This window comes from Procambarus clarkii, chromosome 24 (genome assembly GCF_040958095.1).
Source record: "Procambarus clarkii isolate CNS0578487 chromosome 24, FALCON_Pclarkii_2.0, whole genome shotgun sequence".
NCBI classification, from domain to species: domain Eukaryota; kingdom Metazoa; phylum Arthropoda; class Malacostraca; order Decapoda; family Cambaridae; genus Procambarus; species Procambarus clarkii.
In genome coordinates, this window is record NC_091173.1 from 3,192,856 (window position 1) to 3,216,285 (window position 23,430).

Here is a 23,430-nt window from a genome sequence, read left to right on the forward strand (position 1 = left end):
ACTCAAACAAGAAGATTAACATACATTCCCACTCACTTACATGTCCAACCCGCCCTTGCACCAATAGTGGGGCCCCACCATCATGTTACGTGGTAATTGGTTCCGCACATCACCGGACCTGTTACCGTGCCGGTCATTCCTCCGGTCTTTCCTGATTCTGAGCTTATCCCTTTTATGCCCATTGTTTCGTGCCCACAATGTGCCGCACGGGTGGCATGTGCCACTATCCCAGTTTCTATTGTTTTGTGGAGATTGGTCAATAAACACATACACTAAGGAACTACTTATCTTTTGTTGCATATACAGTAGTTGTGGGTGATCGTTGGTGAACAATGGTGCGGGTTGGGCGCACTGAGTGTCGGTACGGTGTCTCGCATGTCTGTTCTAGACCACACTTGCCGGTAGACTAGTTATTATTTGCTACTCTGCTGGTTATATGCTTGGGTGCCGCCTCAGTTCCCCACAGGTTGGCAGGACTTTTTGTTGGACGTACGAGACGGCTTGTGTTCCGTCACTGGTACTTTGTAGAGCTTTGCCTCTCTGGTTAGGCTCATGCATTTGGAGCGAGTATTTTCTTGGGATACTCTACTCCCTCCGCCACCCTTGTTCACTGTTCCATCCTTGTTTACTCTTCCCCGCTTGGCGGGATTGCGTCGATGGCTCCTGACTGGGGTATTTGGTGTGGTGTTTGGTCACCTTGCATGTGTCTTTAGTGCTTTTTGTCCATCTTTTGTTCTTTGTTGTCCTGTGGGGCTCTGCCCCGCATTTCGGTGCTTTTGTTTTCGTTGTAGACCCCTGGGTCTTTTCCCTGTCTGGACACTTTCCTTGCCTATCTTCAGTGCCTGACTGCACCCTCACATAGCCGAGGGAGAAATCATCTCAAGAACCTCGAGATAACCCTGCTGTCCGTAAGGTCCCTCAGGTATGTACGCGCTCCTCTACACATTTTGTGGTTGGTCGTGTGCGTTACTTCCCGGTCGCTCCTTGGGCCGTATTCGTGGTTTTCCTTACCTAATTCAGTTTTTCCTCCCCCATGCTACACTTTTTGTGTATCTGAGTCAGTGCTTCTTGATTATCCTGTTTGGTGCTCCGGTGGACCTCTGTCCATGTTCCACATCCTGCTTTGGACTTCTCCAGAGTTCCGTTTTGGTACCGAGTTCCTGTGAGTTCTGTGTGGTTTTCTGCAGGCTTCGGGTTGCTCTGTCTGTGGGGGGGATGTGGACTTTTCGGTCTGCCGCTCCTGCCTTCCTGGTTCCTTTTCTTGGAACTGGGTTTGCTGGGTTCCGGTCCTGGTTTCGGTTTTTCTTTGTTCCGTTTCCGGACCGGGTGTGTTTGTTTTCCTGCGGTTCTCGTCCTCGGTAGTTCTCCTCTTGGATGCCTCGGGGATGCGTGTATCATTCTTCCCTGCTGGAGCTGGTTCTGTTGCTCCTTTGGGTTGCGGGGTCGCTGTTTTTAGATTCGCGTTTTGCGCTTTCGATCATGGTGTTCGTTTCTCGTCGTTTCTGTCGGCACAGGTGGGTTCGTTATTGGTCTCCCACCTGCATGTTTCGTCTCGGGGGCGGTGTTTGGTTTTCCTATCGCTGCGAAGGGTCCTTCGGTCTTTGATAGGGTTGGTTTGTCTTCCCTTCAGGGTTGTTCTGGGACCGTTGTCTGGGATTGTCCTGTCACCTCATGTTGGGTGGTGCTGGCAGAGCCGCTCCTGCTTACGTTCAGTGTTGCGGTTCCTTCTGCTCCATTCCACTTGCTGTCCTGGGCGTTGTTCCCCTCTGGCCTACTCTTGAGTTTTGGGGCCATCCTGGTCGTTGGCCTGGGTGGTCTTTTTCTTCTCGTTTTGGTTTTTGTTTTGTCTCTGGTTTTGGTTGGTCAGTTAGGACGTGTGGTATCCGCCTCCCGGTTCCTTCCCTGTTTTACTTATCTTTTGGTAAGGTAGCTCCGGGGAGCCGACGGGGCTCCCCCCAGAAAACCAGCATTGAATGTAATGAAAAGCCATTTTCTGGGTGAGTCCCGGAGGCTCCCCAGCATCCCTCCCTCCCTCCGGTCGGTGCCGTTTTCGCGTCTTTTGACATCCAGCCTAAGAACTGCCAGTTGGATCGCCGGCGTGAAGGGTCTGGGGCTCCCCCTTCCCCCTCTCGGGGAGGGGGGGGTTGCGCAGACGGTGGCGCGGCGACGTGATGACGTCATGCTAGTTTGATAATTTTGTTTGGGGAGTTCTGTCCACTCGTTCGGCTTTCGGTAGCAATAATTTCACCAGAATAGGGGTTTGTTTTGGGGCGCCTACCTTTCTGGGTGCCTGTCCCGGTTGATGGCAGACATAGAATGCTCCCAATCACAAGGGGGTTTCTATAGGCCATTGCTCCTTGTGCCTCTCTGAGGGGGGCCAGGTTCTGGCTTGTGGTCCCCGGTTGGCAAGAACTCCTAGCACTTTGACTGATGCCAGAAAGTTATACATATCCATTCAGCCTGGATAGCTCCAAGGAGCCTCCGGGACTCACCCAGAAAATGGCGTTTCATTACATTCAACGCTGGTTTTTTGCTGAGTGTGGCGCACTGTGGTCGGTGCAGCCTGCACACACTCGGCAGCCAAGTCTCTCTCTGACTGGCAGTTCATTTGTTTGTGGGTTTTCCGGGTTATGCTTTTATTCTAGTCTTTTCATCTGGAGGAGGGCTGCCTAGCTTCCCATTAGGTCTGCCAAGGTTGTGTTTCGTAGTTTTCCTCTGGTTCCCTTGAGGTTTCACGACTCCTACTGGTCATCAGTTTGCCTGGTATTAGATGGGGGGGTTCGACTGGCTTAGCTAGCCCAGTCCCTGAGTTTCCTGTAGGGATTCCCCCTCCCCCATCCCCTGTGGGATCTGAAAAATCCCGCAGGGGATGGATTTTTCTCATGACGCTCATGAGAGTGACGCTCATATTCACCCCAAACCTTAGGGCTTGGGGTGACTATGAGCGTGTCTTCAGAGTCCTCTCACCTTGTGCGAGTTTGAAGGTTGTTCATTGCCCGTCATGGGGGTGAGGATCATCCGTGCTGCCTCCGACATGCTGCCTGTTGGGTTTGTGACACCTTTGACCCGGAGTCGTGTGGGATTTGTTCTCCTTTCGTGCTCCAGTTTACCCATTCTTTGTGTGAAGATCTTAGGGGTTTGGCGGCGGCTGCTTTGCATGCTTGGTAGTCATTGTTGCAACGAGCCAGGTAGATTGCCCGATTGGAAGCCTAGGAGCTGCCTCGCTTGGGTTTTAGGGTACTAATTTTGGGGAAGTTAGTTGCATCAACTTTGGTTTTGTCCGCATCCCCGCTTCCTTTCCAGGTAGGGTGGTTCGCTTTGGTTCTCTTCCTCTGCTGCTGGCTCCCAAATGTCTGAGGGTTTCAGAGTCGGGGAGAGGTTTAGCTCGGGATGAGACTTGGGTGGCTTGAGGGAATGCACTTTTTTATCCGTCTTGGACTTAATACCTCCTACGAGACCCGGATTTCGCCTCGATAATGAATCCTCCTTCCTTTGAGTTTGGTTCTACTTTTCTTTACTGGGTGCGTTACGAGGTGCCAGAGTTTTTCCTGGTTGGCAGAATGCCCTTTTCTGTGGGGATCCCCTACGACTCCCTGGACTTATTGGGCTAATGTACTTTATATTAGAGTGGGACATAATTTATGGAGTTCAGACCTACCAGGGACCAGAGCCGGAACCTGGCCCCTTCCGAGAGGTTTCAGGGAGCAATGGCCCTGGAAAGCCCCCTTGTGGTTGGGGGTTTTCCTTATTTGCCATTGACCAGGGTTAGGCACCCAGAAAGGTAGGCATACTAAGTGCCACATGGTAGGAATCTAAAACAAAAAACGAACAGAGAGGTAGAAACGCCCTACAATCCCAAGGAAACAAGCTAATAAGAAAACATCCCACTTTACTGCCGCGCAGCTCGTCCGCGCAGCCCTCCCATCCTCGAGAGAGAGAGGGGGGGGCCGGACCTCACCGTGCTGGCTGCCTAGCACTTTATTTCATAAGCTATTGTCAACCGGGACAGATGCTTCTCTGGCCTCAATTTCCTGGGTGGTGTTTGCCTGTGTTTCATTCTCTGCTGTCTTGGTGTGGTGTGTGGTGGCCAGGAGTACCTCATCAGTGGCGGGGCTGCATGCGCTTAGGGGCTTCCTTCCCTAAGCACCCTGTGAGTACTGCCCCTGGTTGATACGGGGTTGATAGGGTTCTGGGAGTTCTTCTACTCCCCAAACACCCCTGCGTGTCAGGGTCACATTCCATGCGGCGTTCAGGAACCACTCTCGTAGGGGTTCTTGCTGCTCGGCATTTGCCTCGCCCTTCGGGCCAGCTGGGACTTGAGGCCCTTGTTTGGCCTTGGGTAGGGAGTGGTGTTGTGCTGGTTAGGGCGTTAAGGTGTTGCGTGACCTGCCACCTACGCGGCGACTGGTTCCTGTTCCCTCTGAGTATGGTGTACTTTTGCGGGGGTTTTCTTTTTTTTTCTTTTGCGGGGTTTGTTTGCCTGGTGGGGGTTCTGCCTTTTGGGACAATAGTTTCCCCTGATACTATTTTGGTGGCCCTCTGCTAGGCCCCCGAGCTTGTACACGTCTCAGGGGTTTCAGTGTTGTCATCTACCCCTTGTTACTTTGGGTGTTTAACCGGTTAGCAACACCTTGCCCGGGCTTCCCGTAGCAGTCAGCCTACTTGCCCTGGAAAACCCTGTCGGGGCTCTGTGGACCCATGGATGCATCTCCCGAATTCCAGCCTGCCTTGTGCGGGTTTGGAGGTTGCTGTGTGCCATTGTCTCAGGGTGACAGTCACCTGTTTTGCCTCCGTCATGCTGCCTGTTGGGTCAACGACACCTTTGACCTGGAGTCTTGCAAGTCTTGCTCTCTGCTTGTGCTCCAGTTTTATTCTGAGGATGTTCCTGTTAGGGTACAGGCAGCATCCGTGTTGCATGTTAGGTTTAGGTTACTGCAACGTGCTTGGTTAGTTTCCCACCCGGATGCCCCGCGGCTGCTTTGCTTTGGTTTTATGGACCCGGACCTAGGAGTGTTAGTCGCTTCAACTTTTGTTCCATCCTCGCTCCCTGGCCTTTTCCCTGTTGTTCATCCTCCACCTCCCCCCTCCCCCCCGTGTCCGGCTCTCAAACATCTGAGGGTTTCGGATTCGGCGCAGGGTTTAGTTGGTAATGACACTCTGGAGGCTTCGGGGGCTGCCCCATTCGGCTCGGATTCGGAGTCAATTAAGCCAGTTCCTCCTGCCGAGGCTTCTGAGTCCCACCAACAGGCCCCCTTCTTGTCTGCCTTTTCTTCAGGGGTAGAGGGCGTGGAGGACGGCTCTGCCCCAGGTCCCGACTTGGAGGATCTCAGGGCTGGGGAGGAGTCAACCTGGGGGCCTTGGGCTCCCTTTAACCCCACTTGGGTGCATTTGGCTTCCTCCCAGGGCTTATTGATGCAAGGGGAGGGGTTTTCTTACCCCCTTCCCTGTATGAGTATGATTTGGGTTCGGCTCCTCCCTGGGTTCGGTTCCGGGCCCCTTTGGGTACCTCGGCACATCTTTCCAGAGGTTTTATACCTCTCGTATCTCTGCGAAGGAGGCTCAGGAGGCTCTTGCTGCTTACCTCTTGCGAGACCTGGTTTATGCCTCTGTGATGGATCTGTCCTCTTTTGAGTTCAGTTCTTCTTCCCGGTTTTAGGTTCTGGAGTCTTCCTGGCTGGCAGACTGCCCATTCTTTTCGTTGGGGTGTGTGGCATGGGTTCTGTCGGATCTGCACGCTTGATTGACAAGATACCTGGTGGCCAAAACCTTGTTAGATCTCCAAAACCCCCATGCTTGAACATCGGCCCGACATATTACTAAAAACAGCTGACAAGTCAGCGTGTTTGTGAACATCATGAGCACGAGGGTTGACTGCAGGCTGGCTAGCTTTAAAGACCCTACGGACAGCCTGGGGAAACACGAACTCTGGAACAGGGAACCAGAGAATCCGGATCAATCCACAATGAGTCCACCAAAACAGAAACGGTGGCACAAAGATAGTGGTGTAAAGCCGCCACCGAATAAAGCGCATGATGCACCCCTGGCCGAACCAGAAAAGCTTCCACAACCAAGGAGGCACCCTCTGGAAACCAGCTGTCTCATTCTTTGCCAGAAAAGGATGAGCAGGTTGCAAAGGAATAAAACAACCCCCAGGACCAAAGGAAGAAAAACCCCGGTGCCTGAGGAGAGTATGAAGCTCACCCATGACAACTAGAGGCCAAGGCAAGCCAAAATAAAGCCTTCCAAAAGCAATCACAGATCGAAGGGGTCACAGTAAAATGAGCAGAAGAAAGAAAAAAAAAAACCAACTCCAAAGACCAGGTAGCACGATGGCAAAGATGATAACCTTAAAATATCCACCTGTAATGACAAAGATGAAAACCATTAAATGTAAAGTGATCATAGGCCATCTTTTCCCTCAGCCTCACTGAGGGGGGGCAGGTTCTGGCTCTTGGTCCCTGGTAGGCAAAAAGAGCTCATCAACTGATGACACTTAGTAGTATGGGACTTAATCAGTGATTATAGCTTCAGGAAGCCTCTGGGGCTCACTCAGAAACTGGTGTTTCATTACATTCAATGCTGGGTTTTCATATAAATTGAGTGATTGTTAAGTTTAGAAGACAAGACTAATGTGTTTCAAATATTTACTAATATTTTGTTTAATTTATAAACTTTAGCTTTTCTAATTTTAGCAAGAAGAGAAATGATGTATGATAATCTAACATGGAGTGAAGGACAAGTGAAACACGTCGGAGGTAAACGGCCTGTTGTGCGGAAGGTAAGTCACCACTTTTGTTGTGGTACATAAAGAAACCAGTTTAACCCATAATAGAATATCACATTTTGACATATACCTAAGGCCAAAAATCGATGTACTAAAAATGGTACTGGCCCTCGAAATTAACGTGATGACCCATTTTCTGTCTGTGGGTTCTTGGGTTGGTTAGGTTCGGGCACTTTAGTACCACAGTTTATTGACGCTGGGAATGCTTAGGAAGACGTGCTGTATAAAGAGTGGCTGCAAGTAATAATATCTAGCAAGTAATGATTAAAAGGCCTATTATGTTGAAAGTAATATATTTCATAACATCTCATGTATGTAACTTGGAAGTAACTACTCATCAACACTTGTGTTTGCCTCTGCATCTGAATAACATCCTTAACCTCATCATCTGAACTAAAATGTCAACTGGCAAGCTGTTTCTTTATTCCTGTGTGGCTTACATTAAAGTTACCTGGTTATCCTCTCAATAATAAATTGTTTAAATTCACTACTGTACAGCTTATAACAAATATTGCTTGTCTGATATAACTGTAGAAGATAACCTGATAAGCAAAAACAACAAAATCAAGCACTGAATGCAATAAAACACAGTGTTCTGGGTTGTCTTCAGTAGCTCCCTGGTGCATTAGACTCTGGTACCACACACACACACACACACACACTTAGGTAATTACACACACGGAAGAAAAAAAGGTGACACCCCTAGGGTCAACACTTGCAGCAGAGGAGCTCCAGCATATTTCAACAATCCTAAGTATTGTAGTACAGGTTGATGGTAGTGAGTGGTGTCCCAGAGAACATAAAGGTATAGTGCTCTTGAAAAATAGGTGAGATAACAGGAAAGTGCTAAGGGAAGTGAAAAATCGGATGAGAAAAAGTTGCCCTAGTGTTTACAGTGCAGAGAAGAACATTCAAGATGGCCACTGGCAAGGGGAAAAACAAAACAGAGCTTGATTTTGAGGGATTCAATGAAGAAAGCATTGATATTAGCAGTCTACATAACAAGTTGGTAAATTTAGATACTATAGTGAGCTCTCATGTAGAAATAATTAGTAAATTGAAAGAAAGTAATGACCATTTGAATAGCAAAGTTTTATGTCTTGAGGGTTTAGTGAAAGACTTGCGCAAGGATAAGAATCAATTGGAAACAAATTGCAAAGCCATGGAAGAAGAAAATAAACTCTTAAAAATAGCTTTGGAAGAAGTTAAAGTAAATTTAAACATAAATGACTACAATAGGTTAGGCAAGGAAATTCAACAGGAGAAACAGCTTTTGTCAGCACAGATGGAGGAAGTTACACAGGGAATAGAACAGTGCAAGAAAGATATGCAACTCACTTATGCACAAGTGGCCAAGGAGAAGGAAAAAATAGAAGAAGCAGTAAAGGAAGTCAAACACTGCAGCAACCAAGATAAAACAAACATTAGGCTAGAAGTGAGGAAAGAATTGGCATCTAACCCGAAGTTGGTGCAAAACACAGTTGATCGGAGTAAGTCCCTGATCATTTTTGGCTGCAAAGAAAAGGCGATAACATCTAGGTCAGAAAGAGCTGTAGAAGAAGCGAAAGTAGTAGATAAAATTGTTGGCCTCGTGGAAGGTCTTACAAACAGAGAGAATGTGTGCGACTACAGGAGAATAGGCAGGTACGTAAAAGGGAAAGATCGACCTTTGAGGATCACCCTAAACGGTGCCAAACAGATGGAAGAAGTACTAAGGAATGCTAGAAAATTGCAAAGGGATGAGGATGGGAAAGGGTGGTCGTTAAGACGAGATCTTTCAAAAGAAGATAGAGAGAAGCTGAAACTGAACCTCGCCGAGGCAAAACATTTAAATGAGAGCAGGAATGAAGAAGAAATAAATTCTTTTTTCTACAAAGTGATAGGGGTAGGCAAACCAGTAAAGTGGTACATAAAGGCAAACCAACAAAATCAATAGAGAGAGGGGGAGTGAAGAATAAGGAGAGGGGGAACAAGTTCCTGAAGATTGCATACACCAACATAGATGGAGTGAGATCGAAGATACTGGAGTTAAGTGATGTAATACAGCTGCAGACACCAGACATTGTTGCACTCACGGAGACAAAACTTGAAGATGTAATTTTAAATGAGGTCATATTCCCAAGGGGCTACTCAATTTGGAGACGGGACAGAAAAATTAGGAAAGGCGGTGGCGTTGCTGTGCTGGTAAAAGAACACCTAAAGGTGAAGGAAATAATGACTGCCAATCCACAAGAAGTTGACATAATAGCACTAGAGATTTGCTATGAGGATGATAAACTAATGATGATAAATGCATATAGTCCACCGCCAAGCAGCACATGGTCAAAGGAGGAGCTAGATAGTAAACGTGAAGGTCTTATAACAATAATGAGAGAGATTATAGCGAGAGCGGATAACGATAGATCACGACTGTTGATAGTCGGTGACTTCAACTTGAAATCCATAGACTGGGAAGCATATGAAGCTAAAACAGAAGATTTTTGGACCTGTAAATTTGTAGACCTCATCCTGGAAACATTCTTGTATCAACATGTTAAACAAGCTACGAGGATGAGGGAAGGGGACGTTCCCTCCATGCTAGATTTGATATTTACCAGGAAGGAGGAAGAGATATTTGACATTCAGTACCTTCCTCCCTTGGGTAAAAGTGACCATGTCTTTTTGGGAATAAAGTATGCAATGCGTTATAAGCTGGAAGAAAATAAGGAGGTTGAAGCAGTTGAAAAACCAGACTTCAGGAGAGGACATTATGGTGACCTTAGAAATTTTTTTAGTGAGTATAATTGGACAGACTTGATGCTAGGCAAGGAAGTGAATGAGATGTATGGCAAGTTTTGTGAAATATATGATAAAGGCACAAAAAAATTTATACCAAAACAGAGATGCAGAACTAGGAAACAGGATTGGTTCAATAGAAATTGCGAGAGGGCTAGAGACCGAAAGACACAAAAATGGAATCAATACAGGAAGAGGCCGAACCCCCAAACATACCAGCGATACAAAGATGCGAGAAACAACTACACGGCAGTGAGGAGAGAGGCAGAAAGAAATTTTGAAAAAGGGATTGCGGACAAATGTAAAACAGAACCAGGTCTATTCTATAAATTCATAAACAACAAATTGCAGGTAAAGGATAATATTCAGAGGTTGAAAATGGGAAATAGATTCACGGAAGATGAAAAGGAAATGTGTGAAACACTAAACGAAAAGTTCCAAAGTGTGTTTGTACAAAATGAAATCTTTAGGGAACCAGATACAATAAGAATTCCAGAGAACAACATAGAACACATAGAGGTGTCTAGAGACGAAGTGGAAAAAATGCTCAAGGAGCTCGGTAAGAACAAAGCAGCTGGCCCAGATGGCGTTTCACCATGGGTTCTGAGAGAATGTGCATCTGAGCTCAGCATTCCACTTCACCTGATCTTTCAGGCATCCCTGTGTACAGGAATCGTAGCAAACGGGTGGAAACAGGCTAACATAGTTCCAATCTACAAAAGTGGCAGCAGGGAAGACCCCCTCAATTATAGACCTGTATCATTGACAAGTGTAATAGTGAAAGTATTGGAAAAACTAATCAAAACTAAATGGGTAGAACACCTAGAGAGAAATGATATAATATCAGACAGACAGTATGGTTTTCGATCTGGAAGATCCTGTGTATCGAATTTACTCAGTTTCTATGATCGAGCCACAGAGATATTACAGGAAAGAGATGGTTGGGTTGACTGCATCTATCTGGACCTAAAAAAGGCTTTCGACAGAGTTCCACATAAGAGGTTGTTCTGGAAACTGGAAAATATTGGAGGGGTGACAGGTAAGCTTCAATCATGGATGAAAAATTTTCTGACTGATAGAAAAATGAGGGCAGTAATCAGAGGCAATGTATCAGAATGGAGAAATGTCACAAGTGGAGTACCACAGGGTTCAGTTCTTGCACCAGTGATGTTTATTGTGTACATAAATGATCTACCAGTTGGTATACAGAATTATATGAACATGTTTGCTGATGATGCTAAGATAATAGGAAGGATAAGAAATTTAGATGACTGTCATGCCCTTCAAGAAGACCTGGACAAAATAAGTATATGGAGCACCACTTGGCAAATGGAATTTAATGTTAATAAATGTCATGTTATGGAATGTGGAATAGGAGAACATAGACCCCACACAACCTATATATTATGTGAGAAATCTTTAAAGAATTCTGATAAAGAAAGAGATCTAGGAGTGGTTCTAGATAGAAAACTATCACCTGAGGACCACATAAAGAATATTGTGCAAGGAGCCTATGCTATGCTTTCTAACTTCAGAATTGCATTTAAATACATGGATGGCGATATACTAAAGAAATTGTTCATGACTTTTGTTAGGCCAAAGCTAGAATATGCAGCTGTTGTGTGGTGCCCATATCTTAAGAAGCACATCAACAAACTGGAAAAGGTGCAAAGACATGCTACTAAGTGGCTCCCAGAACTGAAGGGCAAGAGCTACGAGGAGAGGTTAGAAGCATTAAATATGCCAAAACTAGAAGACAGAAGAAAAAGAGGTGATATGATCACTACATACAAAATAGTTACAGGAATTGATAAAATCGACAGGGAAGACTTCCTGAGACCTGGAATTTCAAGAACAAGAGGTCATAGATTTAAACTAGCTAAACACAGATGCCGAAGAAATATAAGAAAATTCACCTTCGCAAATAGAGTGGTAGACGGTTGGAACAAGTTAAGTGAGAAGGTGGTGGAGGCCAAGACCGTCAGTAGTTTCAAAGCGTTATATGACAAAGAGTGCTGGGAAGACGGGACACCACGAGCGTAGCTCTCATCCTGTAACTACACTTAGGTAATTACACTTAGGTAATTACACACACGCACACTTGGGTAAAAGTGACCATGTCTTTTTGGGAATAAAGTATGCAATGCGTTATAAGCTGGAAGAAAATAAGGAGGTTGAAGCAGTTGAAAAACCAGACTTCAGGAGAGGACATTATGGTGACCTTAGAAATTTTTTTAGTGAGTATAATTGGACAGACTTGATGCTAGGCAAGGAAGTGAATGAGATGTATGTCAAGTTTTGTGAAATATATGATAAAGGCACAAAAAAATTTATACCAAAACAGAGATGCAGAACTTGGAAACAGGATTGGTTCAATAGAAATTGCGAGAGGGCTAGAGACCAAAAGACACAAAAATGGAATCAATACAGGAAGAGGCCGAACCCCCAAACATACCAGCGATACAAAGATGCAAGAAACAACTACACGGCAGTGAGGAGAGAGGCAGAAAGAAATTTTGAAAAAGGGATTGCAGACAAATGTAAAACAGAACCAGGTCTATTCTATAAATTCATAAACAACAAATTGCAGGTAAAGGATAATATTCAGAGGTTGAAAATGGGAAATAGATTCACGGAAGATGAAAAGGAAATGTGTGAAACACTAAACGAAAAGTTCCAAAGTGTGTTTGTACAAAATGAAATCTTTATGGAACCAGATAAAATAAGAATTCCAGAGAACAACATAGAGCACATAGAGGTGACTAGAGACGAAGTGGAAAAAATGCTCAAGGAGCTCGGTAAAAACAAAGCAGCTGGCCCAGATGGCGTTTCACCATGGGTTCTGAGAGAATGTGCATCTTAGCTCAGCATTCCACTTCACCTGATCTTTCAGGCATCCCTGTGTACAGGAATCGTAGCAAACGGGTGGAAACAGGCTAACATAGTTCCAATCTACAAAAGTGGCAGCAGGGAAGACCCCCTCAATTATAGACCTGTATCATTGACAAGTGTAATAGTGAAAGTATTGGAAAAACTAATCAAAACTAAATGGGTAGAACACCTAGAGAGAAATGATATAATATCAGACAGACAGTATGGTTTTCGATCTGGAAGATCCTGTGTATCGAATTTACTCAGTTTCTATGATCGAGCCACAGAGATATTACAGGAAAGAGATGGTTGGGTTGACTGCATCTATCTGGACCTAAAAAAGGCTTTCGACAGAGTTCCACATAAGAGGTTGTTCTGGAAACTGGAAAATATTGGAGGGGTGACAGGTAAGCTTCTATCATGGATGAAAAATTTTCTGACTGATAGAAAAATGAGGGCAGTAATCAGAGGCAATGTATCGGAATGGAGAAATGTCACAAGTGGAGTACGACAGGGTTCAGTTCTTGCACCAGTGATGTTTATTGTGTACATAAATGATCTACCAGTTGGTATACAGAATTATATGAACATATTTGCTGATGATGCTAAGATAAAAGGAAGGATAAGAAATTTAGATGATTGTCATGCCCTTCAAGAAGACCTGGACAAAATAAGTAGATGGAGCACCACTTGGCAAATGGAATTTAATGTTAATAAATGTCATGTTATGGAATGTGGAATAGGAGAACATAGACCCCACACAACCTATATATTATGTGAGAAATCTTTAAAGAATTCTGATAAAGAAAGAGATCTAGGGGTGGTTCTAGATAGAAAACTATCACCTGAGGACCACATAAAGAATATTGTGCAAGGAGCCTATGCTATGCTTTCTAACTTCAGAATTGCATTTAAATACATGGATGGCGATATACTAAAGAAATTGTTCATGACTTTTGTTAGGCCAAAGCTAGAATATGCAGCTGTTGTGTGGTGCCCATATCTTAAGAAGCACATCAACAAACTGGAAAAGATGCAAAGACATGCTACTAAGTGGCTCCCAGAACTGAAGGGTAAGAGCTACGAGGAGAGGTTAGAAGCATTAAACATGCCAAAACTAGAAGACAGAAGACAAAGAGGTGATATAACCACTACATACAAAATAGTAACAGGAATTGATAAAATCGACAGGGAACATTTCCTGAGACCTGGCACTTCAAGAACAAGAGGTCATAGATTTAAACTAGCTAAACACAGATGCCGAAGAAATATAAGAAAATTCACCTTCGCAAATAGAGTGGTAGACGGTTGGAACAAGTTAAGTGAGAAGGTGGTAGAGGCCAAGACCGTCAGTAGTTTCAAAGCGTTATATGACAAAGAGTGCTGGGAAGACGGGACACCATGAGCGTAGCTCTCATCCTGTAACTACACTTAGGTAATTACACTTAGGTAATTACACTTGGCAAATGGAATTTAATGTTAATAAATGTCATGTTATGGAATGTGGAATAGGAGAACATAGACCCCACACAACCTATATATTATGTGAGAAATCATTAAAGAATTCTGATAAAGAAAGACATTCAGAGGTTACCTGGTTGATACCTGGTTGATGGGGTTCTGGGAGTTCTTCTACTCCCCAAGCCTGGCCCGAGGCCAGGCTTGACTTGTGAGAGTTTGGTCCACCAGGCTGTTGCTTGGAGCGGCCCGCAGGCCCACATACCCACCACAGCCCGGTTGGTCCGGCACTCCTTGGAGGAATAAATCTAGTTTCCTCTTGAAAATGTCCACGGTTGTTCCGGCAATATTTCTTATGCTTGTTGGGAGGACGTTGAACAACCGCGGACCTCTGATGTTTATACAGTGTTCTCTGATTGTGCCTATGGCACCTCTGCTCTTCACTGGTTCTATTCTACATTTTCTTCCATGTCGTTCACTCCAGTAGTTGTTATTTTACTGTGTAGATTTGGTACTTGGCCCTCCAGTATCTTCCAGGTGTATATTATTTGATATCTCTCTCGTCTTCTTTCTAGCGAGTACATTTGGAGGGCTTTGAGACGATCCCAATAATTTAGGTGCTTTATTGCGTCTATGCGTGCCGTATATGTTCTCTGTATTCCCTCTATTTCAGCAATCTCTCCTGCTCTGAAGGGGGAAGTGAGTACTGAGCAGTACTCAAGACGGGACAACACAAGTGACTTGAAGAGTACAACCATTGTGGTGGGATCCCTGGATTTGAAAGTTCTCGTAATCCATCCTATCATTTTTCTGGCTGTCGCAATATTTGCTTGGTTATGCTCCTTAAACGTTAGGTCGTCAGACATTATTATTCCCAAATCCTTTACATGCTGTTTTCCTACTATGGGTACATTTGATTGTGTTTTGTACTCTGTATTATGTTTAAGGTCCTCATTTTTACCGTACCTGAGTACCTGGAATTTATCACTGTTAAACATCATGTTATTTTCTGGTGCCCAGTCGAAAACTATATTAATATCAGCTTGAAGTTTTTCAATGTCCTAGTTGGTTCCTAGTTATATCAACCAATGGGTGGTTCTAGATAGAAAACTATCACCTGAGGACCACATAAAGAATATTGTGCGAGGAGCCTATGCCACGCTTTCTAATTTCAGAATTGCTTTTAAATACATGGATGGCGATATACTAAAGAAATTGTTCACGACTTTTGTTAGGCTAAAGCTAGAATATGCAGCAGTTGTGTGGTGCCCATATCTTAAGAAGCACATCAACAAACTGGAAAAGGTGCAAAGACATGCTACTAAGTGGCTTCCAGAACTGAAGGGCATGAGCTACGAGGAGAGGTTAGAGGCATTAAATATGCCAAAACTAGAAGACAGAAGAAAAAGAGGTGATATGATCACTACATACAAAATAGTAACAGGAATTGATAAAATCGATAAGGAAGATTTCCTGAGACCTGGAACTTTAAGAACAAGAGGTCATAGATTTAAACTAGCTAAACACAGATGCCGAAGAAATATAAGAAAATTCACTCCTCACTCCCTCCCTGACCGACTCCCTCCCTCCCTGACCCACTCCCTCCCTTCCTGACCGACTCCCTACCTCCCTGACCGACTCCCTCCCTCCCTGACCGACTCCCTCCCTCCCTGACCCACTCCCTCCCTTCCTGACCGACTCCCTACCTCCCTGACCGACTCCCTCCCTCCCTGACCGACTCCCTACCTCCCTGACCGACTCCCTACCTCCCTGACCGACTCCCTCCCTCCCTGACCGACTCCCTCCCTCCCTGACCGACTCCCTCCCTCCCTGACCGACTCCCTACCTCCCTGACCGACTCCCTCCCTCCCTGACCCACTCCCTACCTCCCTGACCGACTCCCTCCCTCCCTGACCGACTCCCTCCCTCCCTGACCAACTCCCTCCCTCCCTGACCGACTCCCTACCTCCCTGACCGACTCCCTCCCTCCCTGACCTACTCCCTCCCTGACTGACTCCCTCCCTCCCTGACCGACTCCCTCCCTCCCTGACCAACTCCCTCCCTCCCTGACCAACTCCCTCCCTCCCTGACCTACTCCCTCCCTGACCTAATCCCACCCTCCCTGACTGACTCCCTCCCTCCCTGACCGACTCCCTCCCTGACCGACTCCCTCCCTCTCTGACCTACTCCCTCCCTGACCAACTCCCTCCCTCCCTGACTGACTCTCTCCCTCCCTGACTGACTCCCTCCCTCCCTGACCCACTCCCTCCCTCCCTGACCCACTCCCTCCCACCCTTCCTGACCATTATCCCCCAGGTGGTCCCTCCCAACGCTCCCGTCTCTCCCGACACCACCCACCCACCCCACCCCCTCCTACACCATGGGCCTCTAGCCACAGCCAGATGGGATTAATACAGTAATTATTAACAGGAAGCCGGTGACGCAACAGCCGATGCAAGGCACCCAGAGGCCAAATCCAGCGATCGCGAGAGAGGCAGAAGGGGCGTCCCCGAAGGAACCAGAACGGCCGATGAAGCCAAACCTGACCCGGCGAGTAGACCATCACAGGGCTGACTTGGGGGACCCAAGCCCCACAAGTCAGCCCCTCCTCTGCCCTGGGAACCTCCATATCAGGACCCGGGGCCGAGCCATCCTCCAAACCCTCCACCTCAAAAGAAAAGGCAGAAGTCGCTGGAAAAACTGGAACAAAGAGGGCCCACTGGTCAGACCCAGAAGCACCAACTGGAGGAATGGGCTTGAATGCTCTGTCGCTACATCAGATGGTGCATCCCCCGAAACTGCCCGAGTCTGACCACCAACTAAACCCCTGCCTTGACTTTGAAACCCTCAGACGATTCGGAGCCAGAAGCAGAGGAAGGGGAGGAATAGGATGAACAACAGCAGGGGAAGGACTAAGGGGCGCGGATGGAACCAAAGTCGAGGCAACTAACACTCCCAAGTCTGGGTCCCTATAACCAAAACAGGGCAGCCTCAGGGCATCGGGGTGAGCAACCGACCTAGCGCACTGCAGGTTAGGTTAGCCCCAAACTACCAACACCAAAGGGCTGCAGCAACCTATAACGCTCATGCAACGCTAAATCCATCTGCACCTGAACATCATGATCAGTAGACTGGGTGAAGTGGAGTACATGCAAGCAACACCACTTGTTTTCGATTTTTGTATGGTTTTCGATCTGGAAGATCCTGTGTATCGAATTTACTCAGTTTCTATGATCGAGCCACAGAGATATTACAGGAAAGAGATGGTTGGGTTGACTGCATCTATCTGGACCTAAAAAAGGCTTTCGACAGAGTTCCACATAAGAGGTTGTTCTGGAAACTGGAAAATATTGGAGGGGTGACAGGTAAGCTTCTATCATGGATGAAAAATTTTCTGACTGATAGAAAAATGAGGGCAGTAATCAGAGGCAATGTATCAGAATGGAGAAATGTCACAAGTGGAGTACCACAGGGTTCAGTTCTTGCACCAGTGATGTTTATTGTGTACATAAATGATCTACCAGTTGGTATACAGAATTATATGAACATGTTTGCTGATGATGCTAAGATAATAGGAAGGATAAGAAATTTAGATGACTGTCATGCCCTTCAAGAAGACCTGGACAAAATAAGTATATGGAGCACCACTTGGCAAATGGAATTTAATGTTAATAAATGTCATGTTATGGAATGTGGAATAGGAGAACATAGACCCCACACAACCTATATATTATGTGAGAAATCTTTAAAGAATTCTGATAAAGAAAGAGATCTAGGAGTGGTTCTAGATAGAAAACTATCACCTGAGGACCACATAAAGAATATTGTGCAAGGAGCCTATGCTATGCTTTCTAACTTCAGAATTGCATTTAAATACATGGATGGCGATATACTAAAGAAATTGTTCATGACTTTTGTTAGGCCAAAGCTAGAATATGCAGCTGTTGTGTGGTGCCCATATCTTAAGAAGCACATCAACAAACTGGAAAAGGTGCAAAGACATGCTACTAAGTGGCTCCCAGAACTGAAGGGCAAGAGCTACGAGGAGAGGTTAGAAGCATTAAATATGCCAAAACTAGAAGACAGAAGAAAAAGAGGTGATATGATCACTACATACAAAATAGTTACAGGAATTGATATAATCGACAGGGAAGACTTCCTGAGACCTGGAATTTCAAGAACAAGAGGTCATAGATTTAAACTAGCTAAACACAGATGCCGAAGAAATATAAGAAAATTCACCTTCGCAAATAGAGTGGTAGACGGTTGGAACAAGTTAAGTGAGAAGGTGGTGGAGGCCAAGACCGTCAGTAGTTTCAAAGCGTTATATGACAAAGAGTGCTGGGAAGACGGGACACCACGAGCGTAGCTCTCATCCTGTAACTACACTTAGGTAATTACACTTAGGTAATTACTTGCAGGACTCTGAGTCGAAGGTGTCACTGACCCAACAGGCAGCATGACGGAGGCAGAACAGGTGATTGTCACCCTGAGACAAGGGGACAGAGCAACCCTCAAATTTGCATGAAGCAAGAAGGTACCCAAGGGGACGCATACATCGGACCACTGAGCCCCACTGGGGTTTTTCAGGACCCTTAGTCACTCTGCTAAGGGAAGCCCAGGCAAGGTACAGTACTGCTAACCGGTACCCCAAACTACCAAACAAACTGCTAAAAAGTGAACCCCCAGGATGGGTACGCTCACAGGGACCTAGTGGAGGACCACCATTATATATAACAGGTACCAACACCCCCCCCCCCCAACCACCACCAGGCAGGAAAAACAAAACCAAAAGAAAAACCCCGGAAGAGCACTACGACCCAGGCAGAACAAAGCTGGCTGTTGTATTATGGTGAAAACAAGCTGCAGAGTACCTTGCGCCCCTACCAGTGACAAAACTACCTCCTACCCAGAGGCAAACAGTGGTGCACGAAACACCTCAGCTGACCCCAAGGGTGGGCAGTCACCGAGCAGCAAAAGACCTCAGTGAAGGTAGCTCCCAAGCGACTTGGGGAAGATAACCCCAAGCCACAAGGGCAGTACTTACAGGGCACCTAGGGAAGGTAACCACAGCCCGAGTATAGGTAAAACTACTCCTGGCTCACACACCACCAATTGGACAGGACCACACCACAAGGCACAGCACTGGAACATATTCAGAGCCAGAGTCGCACGACCGCCAGGTCTCATCAGTCACAGAACTGATGGGTGGATAGCCGGCACGGGGGTCTTGAGATTTTCTTGAGATGATTTCGGGATTTAGCGTCCCTGCGGCCCAGTCCTCGACCAGGCCTCCTTTTTGTTGCACATTCTCAGGAAGCAACCCGTAGCAGCTGTCTAACTCCCAGGTACCTACTTACTGCTAGGTAACAGGGGGATCAGGGTGAAAGAAACTCTGCCCATTTGTTTCCGCCTTCACCAGGAATCGAACCCAGAACCTCAGGACTACGAATCTGATGCGCTGTCCACTCAGCTGTCAGGCCCCCTGACAGCTGGGGGTCTGGGTCCCCCTGCACAGCTCCCCCCCCCCCCAACTCCCCTCCCGAAGAGGGGCTGGAGCTGTGCAGAAAGCGGCACAGTGATGGTTGTGACATCATGCTTGTTTGCTTGTTTTTCGTTTCGGGAGTTCTGTCGAAAACTTCGTCTTTCAGTAGCAATATTTTAACCAGACAGGGTTTGCTTTGGGGTAGCTACCTTTCTGGGTGCCTGACCTGGTCGATGGCAGAAATAGAATGCTTCCAACCACACGGGTTTCTATAGGCCATTGCTCCTCATGCCTCTCTGAGGGGAGCCAGGTTCTGGCTCGTGGTCCCCGGTAGGCCTAGAACTCCATTTTTTTCTATGAATGGAGTTCTAGAGCGAATTCTAGTCCTAGAATTCCATTCGATCCTGACTGATGCCAGGATCTAATACATTCATATCTTCCCGGATAGCTCCGGGGTCTCTGGGGAGTGGAAGGGGCACCCCCCCCCCCCAAGTAAACATTGTGAAACCATTTATACCGGTACACAGAATCAGGTGGTAATCCCCCCTATATCCTCACTTGGAATTGGATAGTAAAGCCCATTATATCTTTACTTGGAATTGGATGGTAAAGCCCATTATACCTTCACTTGGAATTAGAAGGTAATTCCTGTATCCTCACTTGGAATTAAAGGATAAGGCCACAGAAACTTTCCCCGTCTTGGACATCTCTTTAAGTCAAATTACTGTAAAAACATGAATTCCACTTGGCAAAGTCCTCTAGTTATCTACAAGCATTTGCATAACAAATTTAAAAAAAGTTTATTTTTGTTTCAGACAAAATATAATTCTGTTGATGCAGAGGATGGAACAAAATCTGATGCTTTCATTCGGGTAACATGGGAGAGGATGGTAGATTCTTCTGTTGTCGATGCTGAACTACCCACTACCAGAAGGAAACAAGCCTATATAATTATTCACTATCTTGGAGATGAAACACTGGTGAGTACTATACAGTATACTTATTTCCTTAGCTTGTTGTTCCCTGGCATTTAGTATGAGAAATAGTGTACATTAACCTTGTTTTCTAGAGAGGGCCGCCAAGCAGTAACTCCCTGTAGTTAGCCACACTGAGATAGCTCCACACATATAACTCACATCATAAAAACATAAGAATTAAGGAAACTGCAGGAGATCTATTTCCCCATATGTGGCTGCTCCAATTTATATCGACCCAAACTCATTCATATAATGCATATGTTTAACCTATGCTTGAAACAATCAAGTGATCCCATATTTTAATATTATATTACCAAGTAACCTATTACACAATTGGGAGGGAAATAAACTTGGAAGACTCAAAATTACCCCAAATGATCTAGATAGGGTTTTGAAATGGGGTTAAATAAATAAATTTATTTAACCCCTAAACTGCTCTGGGCTATTTGGCTTTCAACACTCAAAGGTGCAAAAAAAAAAAATTAGACTTAAAAACGTGTTCATTTGTGTTCCCTGATCATGGGAAAAATAATCAAAAAATCGTAAGTAGAATATTTTGGCCACAGTAGGGAGGGGAAGTCTGGCAAAAAAAAAACAAAAAAAAAACAGCATTGAATGTAATGCAACGCCATTTTCTGGGTGTGACCCAGGGGCTCCCTGGACTTATACCAGGCTGATGTGTATATATTAGACCATGGCAACAGTCAGTCGTAGGAGTTCTAGGCCTACCGGGACCAGAGCCAGTACCTGGCCCCCTCAAGAGAGGCACAAGGTTAGTGCCTTTACAAGAATGTAAGAATGCTTGTATAAATAAATAAATAAATAAATAAAATACTCAAAGCCTATTTGTGTACCCCTCTAGAATTTCATTTACAGAAAACCAAATTCTTCAGACCATTTCAAAGTAAACTAATTAAGCTTAAACTTCTTATATTTTTAACAAATGATTTATAATGCAGTAAAGTTATAACCAGAGAATTATCTTTGTTTAGGACATAAGATTCACTTGCAAGTAGACTATTATTTAAAAAAAACTATGCTTTCAAACCATCACAAATATTTAGATAACTAACCATTTGTTGTGAGAATGGGTTTGGTTGTTGTTGTTTAAGATTCACTACCTGGAACAAAAAGTTCCAAGTAGCACGGGCTATGGTGAGCCCGTAGTGGACTGTATATATGGGTTTGGTGTTTCATGGTAATCACTTTATAAACACCCAACCCACAAGTGAAAATAAAGAGTCACGACATCTCAGCATCCTGGATCATTATCCAGTGTAATGTTATCAGGTGAGGAGTTTGACTGGGGCGGTATACTTGTCAAATGATAACACAGGTGTCTTAAGCCCAGTTCTGCTTGACAGAAACCTCATGTAGAGCAAATGCTGGCTTGATCCTAATTTATTTTCAATGTGAATTCAGGCAGCGAATGCAAGGCCTATTGATCATTTTGACTTTTAAGCAAGAGGTGACAGAATAGTCAACACAGTGATAACAAGTTTGTGGCAGTTAAAAGTTTATAGCATAGTAAGTAAATGTAATAATTCATTCAGTCCTTCTAATTACCCAAAGCTTCCTAGCATTATGAAAAATACAGTAATGAAGAAATATGATATATTTACTCACTATAATGTTGGTGCTGAATGTAGAACATGAAAAATATTTGTACTGTGAAGTAATATAATTTAATAACGAAACTAGCTGTACCTGGCCACGCATTGCTGTGGTTCAGCAACACATGCACATTGCTGAGCCACAGCAACCCTCCCCTGTCACCGTCCTCCCCATCATTCCCCCCTCCCCTGTCTCCTCGTCCTCCAAACCATTCTCCACACCCCAGTCCCCTCCCTCTCCCCCCCATCCTTTCGTCCCCCCCCCCCCCCCGCCATTCCTCGCTCCCTTGTCCCCCCCATCATCCCCCACAACCCCCTCACCTTGTCCTCCCTACCATTCCCCCCTCCCCCATCCCATTGTCCACCCTTTGATCTCCAACTGCCCTGTCCCTTTGTCCTCCCACCATTCTCCACTCCCCCATCCCCTTGTCCTCACCATCTCCCACTTCCCCATTCCCTCGTCCTCCCCACCATTACCCCCGTCCTCCCCACCATTACCCCCGTCCTCCCCACCATTACCCCCGTCCTCCCCACCACTACCCCCGTCCTCCCCACCATTACCCCCGTCCTCCCCACCATTCCCCCACTCCGTCCTCCAGTGCATTCCCAAATGAGCTGATGTTCCCATCAGAAAAATGGGAACATCAAATGATCTGATGTTCCCATCACTGAAAAATAGGAACAGTTAAAAAACAAAATGAAAAAAATAAGAAAATAAACTATACTCACGAAATGAACAGTATGGTAAACAACACAGCTCAATTCCAATGCAATGTCAAACAAAATAATTAAATCAAAATGAAAATTCAATTTGTCAATGCAATCGGAAGCATTGAAATGGAATCCTAACATATTTAGTATAGTGTGTGTTGCTTTTTTTTGTTTTTGAGATATATACAAGAGTTGTTACATTCATGTACAGCCACTAGTACGCGTAGCGTTTCGGGCAGGTCCCTGGAATACGATCCCCTGCCGCGAAGAATCGTTTTTTCATCCAAGTACACATTTTACTGTTGCGTTAAACAGAGGCTACAGTTAAAGAATTGCGCCCAGTAAATCCTCCCCGGCCAGGATATGAACCCATGACATAGCGCTCGCGGAACGCCAGGCGAGTGTCTTACCACTACACCACGGAGACTGTTTTACGTTCCACAGATGGCTTTTTTTTTTTTAAGCATGTTTTTGCCTGTCACTGGTGTGGCATCTATATAGTAGATATATAAAAGCATGTGCGTATTCGAATGCAACGTTGTGTTGAAATTTCTTGGAAAAAGAAAGGGGCATCAGATAACCTGATGCCCCTGTTACCTAGCAGTAAATAGGTACTGTACCTGGGAGTTAGACAGCTGCTACAGGGCTGCTTTCCGGAGGGTGTGTAACAAAAAGGAGGCCTGGTAGAGGACCGGGCCACAGGGATGCTAAGCCCCGAAATCATCTCAAGATAACCTCAAGATATATAGGTACAGT

At 45.5% G+C, this 23,430-nt stretch overlaps 1 protein-coding gene across 4 annotated transcripts in view; it reads left to right on the top strand.

The window, feature by feature from the left end:
* The window catches only part of LOC123761800 (uncharacterized), a 653,931-nt gene that overhangs the window by 503,394 nt on the left and 127,107 nt on the right, over positions 1-23,430 (top strand). For all 4 annotated transcript variants that reach the window (XM_069330457.1, XM_069330459.1, XM_069330458.1 and 1 more), the window contains 2 exons: positions 6,693-6,778; positions 20,189-20,353. In XM_069330457.1, the coding sequence (XP_069186558.1) occupies positions 6,693-6,778; positions 20,189-20,353 (251 nt within the window). The remainder of the gene's footprint in view (positions 1-6,692; positions 6,779-20,188; positions 20,354-23,430) is intronic.